The following is a 16390-nucleotide window of genomic DNA, read 5'->3' as shown; positions in this document are numbered from 1 at the left end:
CGCCAGCTCCCACACAAACAAGAAGGTCTCAGTTCTGCGCCGGGACTTCCGAGGGCTTATTACCCCTCCACTCAAGAGCCCGACCAGCATTTCTACCCCCCAGGGTCCCGGGCGAAGAACTGGAAATTACCCCAGCGGGCCAGAGGTGGATGGGCCTGAATGGGGGTCTCTGATCAAACTCTTGTCCTTTGCTATTGTTGTCCCCCCTACACCTACTGTTACAGTCTCAGGGGCCACACCTGCTTCCCACACAAAACAGCCTTTATACACACACACACACACACACACACACACTGCTGACCCGCCTGGATGAGCGTGGCCCCTCGGTGCCTCCTGTCCCTCTGGCGGCGGTAGCGCCGCGCCCCCAGCCAGCCCCTGGTGTAGGCCTGCATCAGCACCACGCGGCCGATCACGCCGCGCAGCAGCAGGTTCAGCTGCTCCACGTGGTAGTACTTGAGGAACACCTGTCACACAGACACTTGACGTCACCTCCCGGCGAACGGGTGGCCGACAAAGCTGGCGGGTGCGGAGCGCCGGGCTTTGAACCTCTCCACAAGCTTGATGCCCTGCCAATCTGTTCAATTACAATCACAGGGAACGCGGCGCGGCGGCGCTACAGCTTTCATTTCACCCGTCTTCTTTACTTTTCCTGGCACTTCACGCCACGATGAAAAAAGAAAAGGAATCAAAGACGAGCCGTTGTTTTGTATGCAGCCGAGCGGCGGGGAAACGGCTCTTTCATACGGACTCTGGGCTTCAGCGCAACTGACCCGTCTGAGCCAATCAGAGGTGTTCGTACCTTCGTCCTGCCCAGAACCCAGCTCTCCAGTTTAGTTTGTTGCAGGATGGCGCTGACGTTCTCTCGAATGGGTTCTGGCATCTGGTGAGCCCTGAAGGTGAGGTAGTAATATCTGAAAAAAAGGTAAATATACATCTAGAAATATAGATCTAGTTTGGTCTCTTTCAATGTCATTCCCTATCCATAATTAGGGTTACATTTACAGCATTTACCAGACGCCCTTATTCAGAGCGACTTACAGTCAGTAGTTACAGGGACAGTCCCCCCCTGTAGACACTCAGGGTTGAGTGTCCTGCTCAGGGACTCAATGGTAGTAAGTGGAATTTGAACCCGGGTCTTCTGGTTCATAGGCGAGGGTAGGCTACTACCACCCTCTATACCACCTAGTTACCCGCTAGGTTACTACCGCCCTCTATACCACCTAGTTACCCACTAGGCTACTACCACCCTCTATACCACTTAGTTACCCGCTAGGTTACTACCACCCTCTATACCACCTAGTTACCTGCTAGGTTACTACCGCCCTCTATACCACCCAGTTACCCACTAGGCTACTACCACCCTCTATACCACCTAGTTACCCACTAGGCTACTACCGCCCTCTATACCACCTAGTTACCCACTAGGCCACTACCGCCCTCTATACCACCTAGTTACCCACTAGGCTACTACCGTCCTCTATACCACCTAGTTACCCACTAGGCCACTACCACCCTCTATACTACCTAGTTACCCACTAGACCACTACCGCCCTCTATACCACCTAGTTACCCGCTAGGTTACTACCGCCCTCTATACCACCCAGTTACCCACTAGGCCACTACCGCCCTCTATACCACCTAGTTACCCGCTAGGCTACTACCACCCTCTATACCACCTAGTTACCCGCTAGGCTACTACCACCCTCTATACCACCTAGTTACCCACTAGGCCACTACCGCCCTCTATACCACCTAGTTACCCGCTAGGCTACTACCACCCTCTATACCACCTAGTTACCCGCTAGGTTACTACCGCCCTCTATACCACCTAGTTACCCGCTAGGTTACTACCGCCCTCTATACCACCCAGTTACCCACTAGGCTACTATCGTCCTCTATACCACCTAGTTACCCACTAGGCCACTACCACCCTCTATACCACCTAGTTACCCGCTAGGCTACTACCACCCTCTATACCACCTAGTTACCCGCTAGGTTACTACCGCCCTCTATACCACCTAGTTACCCACTAGGCTACTACCACCCACTATACTACCTAGTTACCCACTAGGCTACTAACACCCTCTATACTACCTAGTTACCCACTAGGCTACTACCACCCACTATACCACCTAGTTACCCACTAGGCTACTACCACCCTCTATAGCACCTAGTTACCCGCTAGGTTACTACCGCCCTCTATACCACCTAGTTACCCACTAGGCTACTACCACCCACTATACTACCTAGTTACCCACTAGGCTACTAACACCCTCTATACTACCTAGTTACCCACTAGGCTACTACCACCCACTATACTACCTAGTTACCCACTAGGCTACTACCACCCACTATACTACCTAGTTACCCACTAGGCCACTATCACCCTGTGAATTTAAACACTAATGAGCTGCCGATTAGATGTTCAGTTCTTCCCTTTTACTATACTATTTAATAGTATGTATGAACTGGACATTTTTGTATTGTCATTTTGTTTCAAATGTGATTTATTGATCAAAAACGGTTTATTGAACAATAGAAAGAACATGTTCAATTTTACACAAGCATGTTGACTGAGAAATAAGGGAAAAAGAAAACATTGCTGCAGCATGAAAAATTGGATCCAAATCCGAATTCGTGACTCACTTCTCAATGGCTCTGTGTGTTAAACAAGAAAGAATACAAGAAGGACTTTATAAAGTCGGTAATGACCAGTGTATGTATGAGAGAAAAAGAGATTCCTGACACCATATTCATATACCAGATTTCAAACACCATAACTTCCTGTAGCATGGTTAAAAGCCACAATCAACATTTTACTTTTAATGACAAGCAATATATCACTTTATTTTTATACTTTTAATAAACTACCCAATCATACAATCACTGAACCGTGCACATGTTTATGCTTGTACATGTCTCTTGTATTTATAAATGCATATCATTTTAATAAACGCTTAATGAAGATGTCTTAATATGTAATAAAATCGTTAGTATATACAGAAGAACCCTAAAATTCAACATGCAGAGAGAAGAAAGAAAGAAACACATTTCTTTAAACTTTCTTTAAACTTTAAAACACAAATCGAGGGATCTCTGCACATGGCTATGCAACACAACAGTGGCGTAACCCACATTATCGGACTAAAAGGTTCATAAGCAGATATCAGCGAGACAGCAATCAGAGAAGTCCCATAATGCACCAAGTGTTCTCAAGTCTCCCACTTGGGCTGTAAATACGGGGCCATTGTTCTCCATCCCCATCTTTATACTCCATTGTCTGAGGCCAGCCACAAACATGCCCCGATGGGAGCGGGGAACAGATACGGGCCTGTATTCAACGCCGGCCACCGATAACAGCAGTCATGTTTTAGGGGAAGGAGTGGGGGGAGAAAACGTCTTTGATTCTCCCTTTCAACGAGCCGTCTCTCATATTAATTCCTGTTCATACCTGTTATTTCTTTGATGGTAAATCCTGAGAGTGCCCCCGTCAACGACATCAGAGGAGCCTTTGATGGTAATGTTCAAATTTAAATCAGGTTACCTGCTCTATACACATGAACTTTATACAGTTTACATCACACCATTGTCAAGGCATCAAAAATCTTGATCACCTTAGATTTATCTTAATGAATATGAATTTGACATTATATATGTGACGTTATATACGACATATATATACACATATATACATAAACTACAGGCCAAAAGCTTGGACGCACCTTCTCATTCAATGTGTTTTCTTTATTTTCATGACCATTTACGTTGGTAGATTCTCACTGAAGGCATCAAAACTATGAATGAGTTCTGTACTTAACAGAAAGTGGAGACCTGACCTCCACAGTCACCGGACCTGAACCCAGTCCAGATGGTTTGGGGTGAGCTAAACACCTCTGGGAACTCCTTCAAGACTGTTGGAGAAGCATTTCAGGTGACGACCTCTTGAAGCTCATCGAGAGAATGCCAAGAATGTGCAAAGCAGTAACCAGAGCAAAGAAACTAGAATATAAAACATGTTTTGCACCAAGCTGCTTACCTATCGCAGATTCAGTCTTCCCAGCCTTGTGCAGGTCTACAATACTAATTTCCATCATAATTTGGAAAATAAATTCTTTAAAAATCAGCGGATGTGATTTTCTGGATTTTTTTTCTCATTTTGTCTCTCATAGTTGAGGTAAACCTATGATGAAAATGACAGGCCTCTCTAATCTTTTTAAGTGGGAGAACTTGCACAATTGGTGGCTGACTAAATACTTTTTTGCCCCACTGTATGTCCTCCACTCGTTACCTTTACTTTACTTAGCAAGACACTTTTATCCAAAGTGACTTACAAGAGGAAGACACCAGCACCACCATGCAGACTGTTACCTGTATTGATCTCTACCACTATGTGTGAGACCAAAGAGCTGTTTAAGGACACCAGGGACAATGGATGAAAGTCAAGATTTCATGAAAAGTCATGGAAGATCTCGCCTTGTGGAGTGTCAATGATCATCAGAACGGCGAGGAATCAGCTCAGAACTATACAGGAGGACCTGGGCAATGACCTACAGAGAGCTGGGACCATTACCATTAGTTACCATTAGTAACACACTACGTTGTCATGGACTTAAGTCCTGCAGCGCACACAAGGTCCCCAGCTCAGACCAGCATATCCAGGCCTGCCTGAAGTTCACCAGAGACCATCTGGATGATCTAGAGGAGGCATGGGAGAAGGCCATGTGGTCAGATGAGACTAAAATAGAATTTTTTAGTATGAACACCATTGCAACCGTGAAGCATTGGGGTGGAAACATCATGCTCTGTGGGGGCTTTTTGTCAGGATGAGTAGAGTGTGGACCTAGGGAAAGGATGGACAGGCAATGTATTGCAAGATTTTGGCTGACAACCTCAGTCAGATTATCAATAATGGGTCAATGGGCCTCCAGCATTACAATGACCCGAAACACACAGCCACGGCAACTAAGGAGTGTCTCTGTAAAAAGCATCTCAAGTCTCCAGACCATAATCCAATAGAAAATCTACAGAGTAGCTGAAACTCCATGTCATGCAGCAACCGCTGGAACCCCAAAATCCCTGCTGCGGTGTGTGCAAGAACTCCAGGAAACATCTGACCTCTGTAATTGTTTCTGTACCAGAAATAAAGTAATAATATCAATTCTCTGCATGCACGTTGTAAAGGGTAGCTTTGGAATAACATTTGTAAATGAAATTAAAAATAAATCTCCCGAGCAATAAAAGCATTTATATGATTAAAATGAGAAGAAGGCAAAGCTACGACTCTCCACCCTGCAGCACTTTCTGGTTCAGTCCTGTGTATTCAGTTCCAGATCCACAGAAGATGTGCAGTCTGCACAAGTCCTCTGTAACGCTCTTAAAATCACGCTTCTCTGGCGATTCAGAGCATACGTACCAACAACGGCATATTTGTTCATTGTAAATTCGTTATTTCACATGTTGTAATGTTCATTTTTTAAATGAAATGTTAATTTCATTTGCAATTCTCAACCACTGTCGTCAGATGATGTGTTTTAACTACAGCGAGACAGATGCAAACATGGATGCAGAGGAGGTGAAACGGAGGCGAGCAGCTGGTGATCATATTTTAAACCCACACATTTCCTTTCCCTCTTAGTCTAGCACTCGTGGCGCTCGAAGGTCGGTCCAGGTCGAGCCGGTAATATGACGCATCACCCGATAATATGAATCTGAATGACTTACTGTCTATATCACATAATCTGCAGCAACACGTGTCCCGAATAAAGTGGACATTCACCTGTTCACGAACTCCTCAAACGGGATGCGGTGGGAGTACCCCTGGCGGCGGATGTTGACCGTCTCCAGGATGCCGGTGTAGCGCAGCTGCACCATCACCCGCTCCTGGCTGAAGCGCAGCGCCTGCCGGTCGTCGTTGGGCTTGATGCAGCGCACGAAATGCGGCTGGCCGCCCACCATCTTGGACAGCAGGTCCATCAGCGAGTACTGAGGAGGGACGATGTGGGTCAGGGCAAAGAGACTGTTCTTCCAAAGAAGTTAAAGTGCGGGGCTACACACCCGGAAATAAGACGACACCGTCTGTCTCCTCATGTTGGTGGTCTCGTCTGGGTGCCGCATCATCTCCATGGTGTCCACCTTACAAATTCAAATCCAAAATGAAATATTTTGGAAAAACCTTCACGCTATACGCTACGCTATATAAGCTACGATATATTCATTGCACTTTTTAGATAAATTAAAAATGTCATTTATACAAATGTAACCTACTATTATTTAAACAGGTCAGTCATATTTTTAGACGCAATGATTGTTTCTCAGATGTGTGTGTGTGTGTGTGATTAAAAAAATAACCAAAAAAACAATCAGACATTATATTTCATGCTCTGTTATCCATTCATATCCCTTCTCTGAAGGTTCTGCCCGGCAGCTCTGCCTATGAACAGCAGGCCGCATAATGGGCCCTGCCATTTCAATCCAGGCTCTCTGTCCAACAAGGTATTAATGAGGACACAATATAAACACCCTAATGGTCCGCTCCGCTGTCGGCGCTGTCAAATTTAACGAAGGGTTAAATAATTCATGGACGCGTCTATAGAGCAAAGTGCATACCTTAATATTTTATTCCTTCGCAGCATCTGTACTGAAGGTATGCACTGATTCGCCGCTTTAATTGGAGTCTTTTCCTGGTCGAAATCGCCACATCTTTTTCAATCATGGTGCTTTAACAAGGGCCCGAGTCTAACCCTGACCCAGTTTAACTTTCCACCAGCCACACGGCTGCCACGACATCACAGCCGATGTACCATGTCATTATGCTGTGGTGATCAGAGGAGGTAAAATCCACAGAAGGAAACGTATTTGTATCTCTCTGATCACGCCGGGCATTAAATATGCGGAACATCAGAATCAGAGACAGAGGAGATGAGTGCAGCTTTACAGAGGAGAAAGCACAAGGTAGAGGAGCCACTACGGTCTAGAGGCAAGTACTCATACTAAATTCATTTGTTTTTATGAACTTTTTCATGTAGACTTCTTTCTGAAATAGACTTCAGGTAGACAAGTGAGCAGCACAGGAGATCAGATCTACGGATGCTCTACAGGGACCAGAGGCTCCAGGGCAACGTTCAGCACCCCTACCTTCAGCAGGTTCCTAGCAGACTGAACACAGAGGTTCACAAACGACAAAACAGAGGAAAAATACGATAAAAAAATCATAATGCAGAACATTATGTATGTATATAGAGCATGTGTATACATACATATAATGTAATAAAGTTGCACAATGCACTTTTATGAGATGCTGTGGGATTGTACATCTATTTCAAATACAGGGGCAGTGGTGGCCTAGCGGTTAAGGAAGCGGCCCCGTAATCAGAAGGTTGCCGGTTCGAATCCCGATCCACCAAGGTGCCACTGAGGTGCCACTGAGCAAAGCACCGTCCCCACACACTGCTCCCCGGGTGCCTGTCATGGTGCCCACTGCTCACTCAGGGTGATGGTTAAATGCAGAGGACAAATTTCACTGTGTGCACCGTGTGCTGTGCTGCTGTGTATCACACGTGACAATCACTTCACTTTCATATACAAGTACGCCATTTTTTACAATATTTTGCACATTTCTTATCATGACACCAGTCATTTACCCCACAACTATTATTAAAAACCTCCTCAGAAGTAAGAAGTAAACATTCGAGGACTGAATTTCGTGGTAAATAAAACGAGATTAATACGGCTCCTCGGTTCTTTATGGACCAGGTTTAATAAAAGGCACGCAGCCATGAAAGCGCGCTTTTTTGGTTTCCAGCGTCTGTGCATGCGTGTTGTTTCACCAGCCGGCGGGGAGCCTTTGATGAGGGATCTGGGATAATCTCATAAAGGGTGGGATTACAGCACTCGACCCCACCCACTAACAACAAGGCACCGAGGCCAGTCCAGACAACCGAACATAGGACAAACAAGGAAAAGCAAAAAGGATTTATCATAAATATGACTGAGCTGGAATCAGCATAAACTATTAGGAATAGTAAAGAGCATATTAGTTATATATCCAGTTATTAAATAGTATGATATGAGTATTAAATCAGTATATATATGAGGAAGGTCAGGAGAGTATTCAGAAGAGCAGTGTGAAGTGTGAAAGAGGAAAGTGCAGGCAGGGTGGATATAGTGACAGACGGGGACCAGCAAGAGTGACACCAGCGAGGTTATATGGGTTGGAGATGGTGGCACTGACAGGATGAAGAGCAGGAGGTGTCCGAGTAAAAGATGCTGAGATTCATGTTGGGACTGATGGACGGGATTAATGATGAGTGCTTTACAGGAACAGTCAGGGTTGGAGGTTGAGTTGGCTTGGACACGTATAGAGGAAAGAAATGGAGACGGTTGATGCAGCCAAAAATAAAAGAAGAAGAAGCTATAGTAAAGTTGGCCATTTTTTGGCTTTGACGTGTGCTATTTAATGCTCACCTTACTGCGTCCAGTGTTGAGCTGGGGGGGCAATGACCGGGAAGCTGCAGTGACCCTTGCTCTGGACGTGGCCAAATTTCCTGTTCAGAACACAGAAACATCAGTTCACTCAGAACAATCTGACACCGTCCATTCATCCATTCTTCAAGCTCCCAAACATCTTTGCTGAACAAGGCGTCAGTTGTTTGCACACAGTCCCACCGATGACCTGACAGAGACCCCGTTCAGCCCTTCAGATGGGATCTGGGTGGTGTGATCATGAGAAGGACACACCTGGCATTACAACATGTCTCCACATGCTGTCCATTCGCTGCTCATTCTTAAGGTGCTTCAATTTCCTTAAAAATCTCGATGTCACGCAATTGCAGTTTGAAGGACAAAAGTCTTACATATCAACTCACAGGCCAAGACATCAATACTCCAGTCCAGGAGACAGATAAAGTTTAGGACATTTGATCAAAATTACCTTTCTGCATGCAACAATAATGAACCAATCGCGAATAATCATTTCTTAAGACTAAAACCCCGTCCACACAAGAATCCTTTTCTGTAAAACGGGTGTCCTCACAGGAGAAAACAGCCATTCTGCGTCCCCTGAAATGTGGTGTCCATGTTTGACGCGAGGCCAAACCGGATTTCCTCATGAGGACGGGCCTGAGGTACAGAGACGAGTGTGGGAATGAGGCAGAGGCTGCAACATGAGACACTTCCCGTTCATTTTGAAAGGGCTGGTGTCACGTGGGCCTGTCGCTTCATGTGGTGGCCCAGCCAGGGTGCATTGTGGGTTAACTTGAGAGAACGACGCGTTGGTGAGCACACGTGTGCGCCCTGCACGGCGGACACGACCACCTACATGTGAGCAGACAGTGAACAACACAGCTGTGTTGACACGGTCACCATTTTCCGGGAATATGTAAGAAATGCAGCTTTAAATTTCTGCATCTGCAAGATTTGCGGGTCGGATTTGCTGTCAAGGTTTTGGGGACGGGGCTTTAATTTCTCAAGCCAGATTTAGCCCATGACGGAACTTGAACTGCGGCGAAGCAACACCCTCACGCTGAAGTTAAGCCTTGCAGGTTTAGGGCCACTTCCAGGGAAGTGCAGAGGTTTTTGTGCGGGGCGGGGGTTATAAAAGCAGCCCCTGCAGCAGCTCTCGCACATACGAGCACATGCTTACACAAGCACACACACTCACAACACACACCGGGCTCGGATATGAACCCGAGCTAGCATATGCGCGGCAGTCGGAAGGTTTTTTTAGCACAAGATGTCCAAATGTTTTCTCTGGCTGTGTCTTCAGAGGCTAAACTGTGATTAATAGGAGTGAAAGAAGGCTTTGAAGCAGGATTGGTGACATCAAAGTCCTAATCCATGGGTGGCAGGATTTTTATAATGAGTGGGAAGCATTTTAACACATTTCAAAGAGTCTGTCCCATGAATAAACAATAGACGCGCAGATGTGCCACACACCTTCAGGAAAACACACTCTGGGACGTGGTGAGCAGTCGCGCCATGACCTGCGTTCATACACTACCGGGCCAACAGCCGGCCATGACGTGCCAAAATAACGCTGCTCGCTGCAAATTCTATTTCTCCAGCAGCCAAACTTTCATGGCGCCGCCACTCCACTATACTGTACAGGGAAGCAATGGGGCTGCATTCCAGAACCAACATTATTGTGCCACTAGGTGGACCCTTGGATTTCTATATGATATAATCCATTATGTTCTGCATGACATTTGGTCCTCAAATCGATATATAAATGGAAACTTGTGATGTACCCCTGCTTCTCCAAATCTTTTACACTTTCTTCTAATGAAAGGCTCATTTTTCCAGTTTAGGTATCGACCACCATTTTTGAAAAGCGCAATAAAAAACACAACAATTATTTATCATATCTGGACCATCAAAATTCCGACACACAGGCGTTAAACAGCATGTGGTTGGTGGCGCGGTCGTTTCCTGGCTGATTGTAACGGATGTAAAACCGCGACGAGCATTAAACTGAAACGGCAAAAACGGCCAGAGGACGTTGGTTTCGAACTCCTACCCGGAGCGGTCACTACCGCCACTGCCTTCTAACTAAACAACGTGAATATGAAATAATCCATTATGTTCTACACGACACTGATGCAGAATTGTCCATTTCTGCATTGCGATGCATCGATTCTGAGATTCATTTCAACTCCCCTAATTCTAACCCGTATTTTCCACACCTTTCTGTTCAAATGTCAAAATGGACCAAACGTACAGCAGACAGGGTGAACAAGTTAGTTTTACAATGAAGCACCAGCTCTGACGTGAATGGATTATGGGAAAACTGTGGGAAAATGCCTCTGTGGGTTTTAAAAGAATAGCGTAGATCAAAACGTGAGCTTTCCAACTGACCCCATATCCCAGCTGCCTATCAATAAAACATCAACCTGCCTGACGAAACCGTGTTAAAAGTTTGTATGTTGGGGAACAACGGAAAGCGACGTGAACGTGTCTTGCGTTGCAGAATGTTAAGTATTACGAGGTTTTCGTGCTCGACTTTTAAGTGTCAAATTCTTATCCCCCGTCAACTGCTCTGGCTCGCTCACTCACGGGCTAAATCCCCCCCTCGACTGCAGGAAGTGGCGTGGCGCATACGTATCGGACGTGTGAGTGTCGGTGTGAAAGGCAGGACGTTTGATCGGGTCATCCTGTCGGTCACGGCTGGAGATGACTCTCCGCTTCTGGCATGGCATCGGCTCCTTGGCATCTGGTGCGTTCACTTTGAAAATGCTGGAGAAGAAGGGAGGGAACGGGGGGAAGAAAGAAACCTGGAGCTGGCAGTCGTACCGGGCTTCTATTGACAAGAACAGTCAATGTGGCGGGATTAAAAAGCAATCCGCCGTTCCATGTGACACCTCGGCGCACTCGCCTTCTTCTTCACAGGCCGGGGATCGAGCTGTCATCGCAGGCGACAATCAAAGGCGTCAGACTAACCCCCCCTTTCCCCGGCCTGCCCTGCTTCGCTCCCCCCCTCTTTTAAAAGAAATATGCCATCTATTCTAGAAGCTCGACTCAGCAGCCGGGCAAATGGGATTATTCCACCCTTCACACCCCAGGCCGCCGCAGTGGCCCCGCCCACTCCGCCCGTCACAGTCGGCGGGAGATCAATCGCGGGCCGAGCGCCGCGCTGACTGGCTTTGGGCGATGCTACACACTGCGGCTTTATAAAGCGATGTTCTGCTCCGAGACTTACGCGAGCCCTGCTCCCCGACACTGCGGAAGAGCCGCCGGAAAACATGCTGATCGCAGATTTACCAGGAAGGGGGTTCGAAACAAGAAGGCCCGTACGTTGGTGGTCCGAACGGGCCACTTTTAAAGTGTTTTCAGAGGATTCGAAAGACGTAAATCATGGATAAAAAATGTAGAATCCAGGTGAAGAACTGCGAAGCCACGCCTACTACATCTCCAAGTTCTGTTTTATGCTGTGAATTTGGATGAGATGGAGAAAGACCAGCGTGATGAAGTTCCAACAGGGGAACAGACAGTGCGGAACTGGTGAAATGAAACAGAAATAAATGTTCGAAGCAAAATAGTGCAAATATTTCTGCGCATAAAATGGAACGTTGTGTGAGGGTGTCGGTTCCTGAGTGTTCAGCCTGTGGGATGAAGCTGTTGCAGAGTCTGGCAGTGAGGGTCTTTTTCCAGATGGTTGGAGGGTGAAGAGTGCATGTGAGGGACGTGCAGATCCTTCACAATGCTGGTGGTTTCCTGACGGTGTGGTAAATGTTTGCTATGGAGGGAAGAGAGACTCCTATGATCTTCTCAGCTGTCCTCACTATCCCTTGTAGGGTCTTGCGGTCTGATACGGTGCATCTCCCAAACCAGACAGTAATGAAGCTGGTCAGAATGCTCTCAAAGGTCCCTCTGTAGAAGGTGGTGGGGATGGGTGCTGGGAGATTCCTCAGGAAGTAGAAATGCTGCTGAGCTTTCTTGGGTGTTGAGCTGGAGTCCAGGAGAGTTTTCCTCTAAATGAACACCTAGGAACTTTGCGTTCTTGATGATCTCCACACAAGATCTATTGATGTTCAGTGGAGAGCGGTCCCTCCGTTGTCTTCTGAAGTCAACAATAATCTCTTTTGTTTTGTCCATGTTCAGAAACAGATTGTTGACCTTACAACAGTCCATCAGTTGTTGCGCGTCCTCTCTATACGCTGACCCATCATTCTAGCTGATGAGATCCACCACGTTCACCAACTTCATGATGGTTGGATCTGTGCATCGCTACACAGTTGTGGGTCAGCAGGGTGAACAGCATTGGACTGAGCACACAGCCCTGAGGAACTCCAATGCTCATTGTGGTGGTGCTGGACATGCTGTTCCCGATCTGAACACACTGAGGTCTCTCAGTCAGGAAGTCCAAGGTGCAGTTGCAGAGGGAGGGAGATCCAGTTCTGGTTATTAAATATATTATTTGAACCTCCTCTACTACTGGACTGTCAGAACATCCATGTTGAAAGATTTGATATTTCTCATCCTAATTTCTGCACGAATGGGAAAACAAATCAGCTGCAATAAGCAATACATAAACACAACAAACATCAGTAAAGTTTGAATATTGTGTTAATTCTACCCGTGCATGCAGGGTTTTGAAAGATCTCATTCCTAGAAAAGTTTCATTCCCTGACTCTTCACTCTTAAACCCTGAAGTTGGCCAGATGGACGCACCGCGTTAAACCACAAGCAAAGCTGACTTTTATTTTGGAATCTAGATTTCAGTGACACGCACTTTCTGGAAATGCATTACATAATGGCACAGATGCTGCTGAGACTGTGGATGCCTGAGACACAACACACACCCCAAACACACACACTCCCTCCAGGCCTTAGTCCACTGACCCCAGCGGGGCCCAAGCGTACCTGGCCAAGTCAAACACCACAATCCAACTGATCCTGGGGACGTTTCTACGGCTTGGAGGAATTTGTCCATGCAAATGCATCCCATTTTCTCCCACAAAACACCACCACCTGGGCCCAGCCAGCCCCAGGGCTTCACCCACACCCAGCCCCCTCCAGTCTGCTGGGCCTGTCCTTCACCTTCTCTGCTTCGCCTGTTCACCGCTTCATTATTAAACACTTAATAATTAAAGAAATGCGGTGAACACATTCCGCCACATCCAGTGGTATCAAATAATGAAATACACCCACGGGAATGTAAGCTGTTGATTCCCAGGAGTTCAAAGCCTTTCTAGAGAGGGGGGGGAAGAGTCCGTTTCATTCGCAGCGGAACAACAACAGGCTGTTCTTTCTCAAATGCAGAGAACCACCAACCCCTAAGAGCTGCATGCGCATACAGGTTAAATAGCCCCTGCTGGGAGCCGGGATCGAGAGGCATCAACCCCACTGCCCCCTAGTGGCAGTTCTGACCCCACACCTCTCACTCACCACGGCCTCGGAGCCACCGGGGAGACACACATGTCCAACAGATCGGGCAGATCGGGCTAATTTCACACCCATATCTGCAGGAAAAATTACATGAAAAGGACAAAAAAACAGCACGTTTCATTCTGGACGAAGATGGACGAAGTGGAAGGGCTCAATCTCGCACAAAGTGGAATGATTTGTGATATTTCTGGTGTAAATTTACTACGGCCCAGCCAGTCACCAAACACTAAAGGCACAAAAATGTAAAATATTCGCCTGCTACATATTTACATCATGTGTGTCCATTACCAACTGAATTAATATTATGTGACAAAATGTTCATTTGTTCTCTTTCCACATCATGTATTTTAAATGTAAATTTCTTTTTATCAATTCTCCCGAAATACCACCTCTTACGTATTGACTTTGTGAATTTTTTGAGTTTCCATAAAGCATATTTTCCATTTTGTATTTGCATTGTTAATAAAAACAGGACATCAGACTAAAGACAAAATCCAGAGCAATTTGTATCTTTGTATATTTGTTGTACTTATTTTGTAATTTGTATATATTATGTTTATTACTATTTTATGGTTATTTAGGTCTGTATTATTTTCTATACTTCTCACACTGAATCGACTGCACCTTAAATTTAGTTGTTCCTCAAGAAGTGACAATGAAAATTAAAATGTATCTTATCTAAAGCGTGTATAGACACATGCAGGCATACACACACACACAACAGAAGGAGCAATCTCATCGCTGTATCATACCCACATACACGTTTCAGAAATGAGCTGGCACGGGGCATCACTTCTTTTATCCTCTTTCATTAGCCAGGACCACACTGACATTCCTCACTTTTTTTCCAGTTTAACTATTTGTCCTCCACTGTAACACAAAAGAGAGAGAGAGAGAGAGAGAGAGAGAGAGCTTTTCTCTCGCCCTGAGGAGGACAGATAAATGGCTCTCTAATGGAAGCTCAGCCAGGACAACAAATGAAAATGCTTTCTGCCTCTGAAATGGCTCCATTATTTGCTGGTAGGCAGCGGGGGAAGTGAAGACGGTAATATGGCTTAAGCAAGGCCGCCGCACCAAACGCCTATCTCACAATTAAACACATCCATTAGCGTCCCCGCCCACGTGTGGCGCTCGGCTCAGCGCGGTGACCGCGGCCTCCTCGCTCGCCATATTAGCGACCTCCCCGCACACTAACAAAGGGGAGTTTGCTTTGCTTTCCTGAGCTGTAAATGCCGCTCGTCTTCATCCCTGGGGAATGTGGGGGAACCTTATCGCCGGAATATCCCGGCGGAGAGATAGGCGGTGAGCGGTGATGGAGGGGGGAGGCGGCTTAACAAAAATAAAAACAGAGCTGAGCCCCTGGGAGAGATAAAGGAGCCAGGAGATTAACACACACACACACACACACACACACACACACTGAGGGGATTGAGGGGAGGAGCTCCATACTGTACCCACATTCGAAAGAGAGGAATCATCTGAAGCCAACAAAGGCCCCCACACCGCCAAACTGTCACGCAATTAGGGCACAAATGGCCCAAGCCCCTCCCCCTGACCCCTCCCATGACCCCGCCGACCCCACAGCAACGTCACCTGTTTTGGTGAGCGGGCTGGAGAAGAGCTGCTGGAGGAGTTTGTTCTCGGAGGTTCTCAGCACCAGAACGATGTCCGCCGGGAGGGTGTCGCGGTTCTTCTCTAGGAACCCGTCCACACTGTACAGGACCTGAGCGGAAATAAAAAGACATGAAATAATTTGTGGTTTTATTTATGTTTTCTACCAAATATGACTGTATATGACTGTAATAACTATCCTTTTTAATAGAATTTTCTAGACACAGAGCACGTCCTGTAATGCTGCTGTTGCTCTGTATATTTTATTATAAATGTGTTTCTGGTTTAAGATATATAATCTAGATATATAATAAGATATTTTATATTTCACAATTACAATGTTGAGCAGGTCTGCTGTAATAATAAATTGCAATGACTCTCCTAATAAATCTAATGTCTTTAGATGTTTGGTCAGGTTCCTCACCTTCCCGGCGTAGTGCTGAATTCCGAAACTGAGCTCCACTCGCTTGGGTCTCCAGAAATACTTGAATCGCAGATTGTCCTCAAATTTGTCTGTTTGGGGTCAAGTGGGAGAAGTGACACATGTTTCATCTTCTAGTATTGCATTTATTTGCCATAAAATATCATATTCTAATATCTTTGTCATTAAAGTCTTGTTCTGACCGGTGCTAAACATATTAAATTATGTAGCTATTACTAAATGAATAAATATTAGTGTGAAAAATCTACATACATATATTTCTCTCTTCATCTGTCTTACCCACGAGGGTCTGGTCTGTGGCCTGGGGAAATCGGCTCTCCTCGTCCAGCAGGGACAGCAGCCCCATGGGCTTCTGCAGGAACATGTCCAGGATGGGCCGGTTGTCCTCGTACTCCACCAGGCTGGCATCAACCCCTTCACTCTGGTACTCCATCTGACCAACCGTCCCACAGATCA

At 46.2% G+C, this 16390-nt stretch overlaps 1 protein-coding gene across 1 annotated transcript in view; it reads right to left on the bottom strand.

Moving 5' to 3' along the window:
- LOC114796434 (myosin-IIIb-like) overlaps positions 1 to 16390 on the bottom strand; it is a 63069-nt gene that overhangs the window by 23008 nt on the left and 23671 nt on the right. The window contains 9 exon segments of the mRNA XM_028990424.1: positions 302 to 464; positions 800 to 911; positions 5777 to 5982; positions 6055 to 6132; positions 7135 to 7155; positions 8464 to 8543; positions 15475 to 15604; positions 15917 to 16005; positions 16214 to 16367. Coding sequence (XP_028846257.1) covers positions 302 to 464; positions 800 to 911; positions 5777 to 5982; positions 6055 to 6132; positions 7135 to 7155; positions 8464 to 8543; positions 15475 to 15604; positions 15917 to 16005; positions 16214 to 16367 — 1033 coding nt within the window.

Source organism: Denticeps clupeoides, chromosome 9 (genome assembly GCF_900700375.1).
Source record: "Denticeps clupeoides chromosome 9, fDenClu1.1, whole genome shotgun sequence".
Classification (NCBI taxonomy): Eukaryota; Metazoa; Chordata; class Actinopteri; order Clupeiformes; family Denticipitidae; genus Denticeps; species Denticeps clupeoides.
The sequence above is the reverse complement of the archived record's forward strand: the minus strand, read 5'-3'. Positions and strand labels throughout refer to the sequence as shown.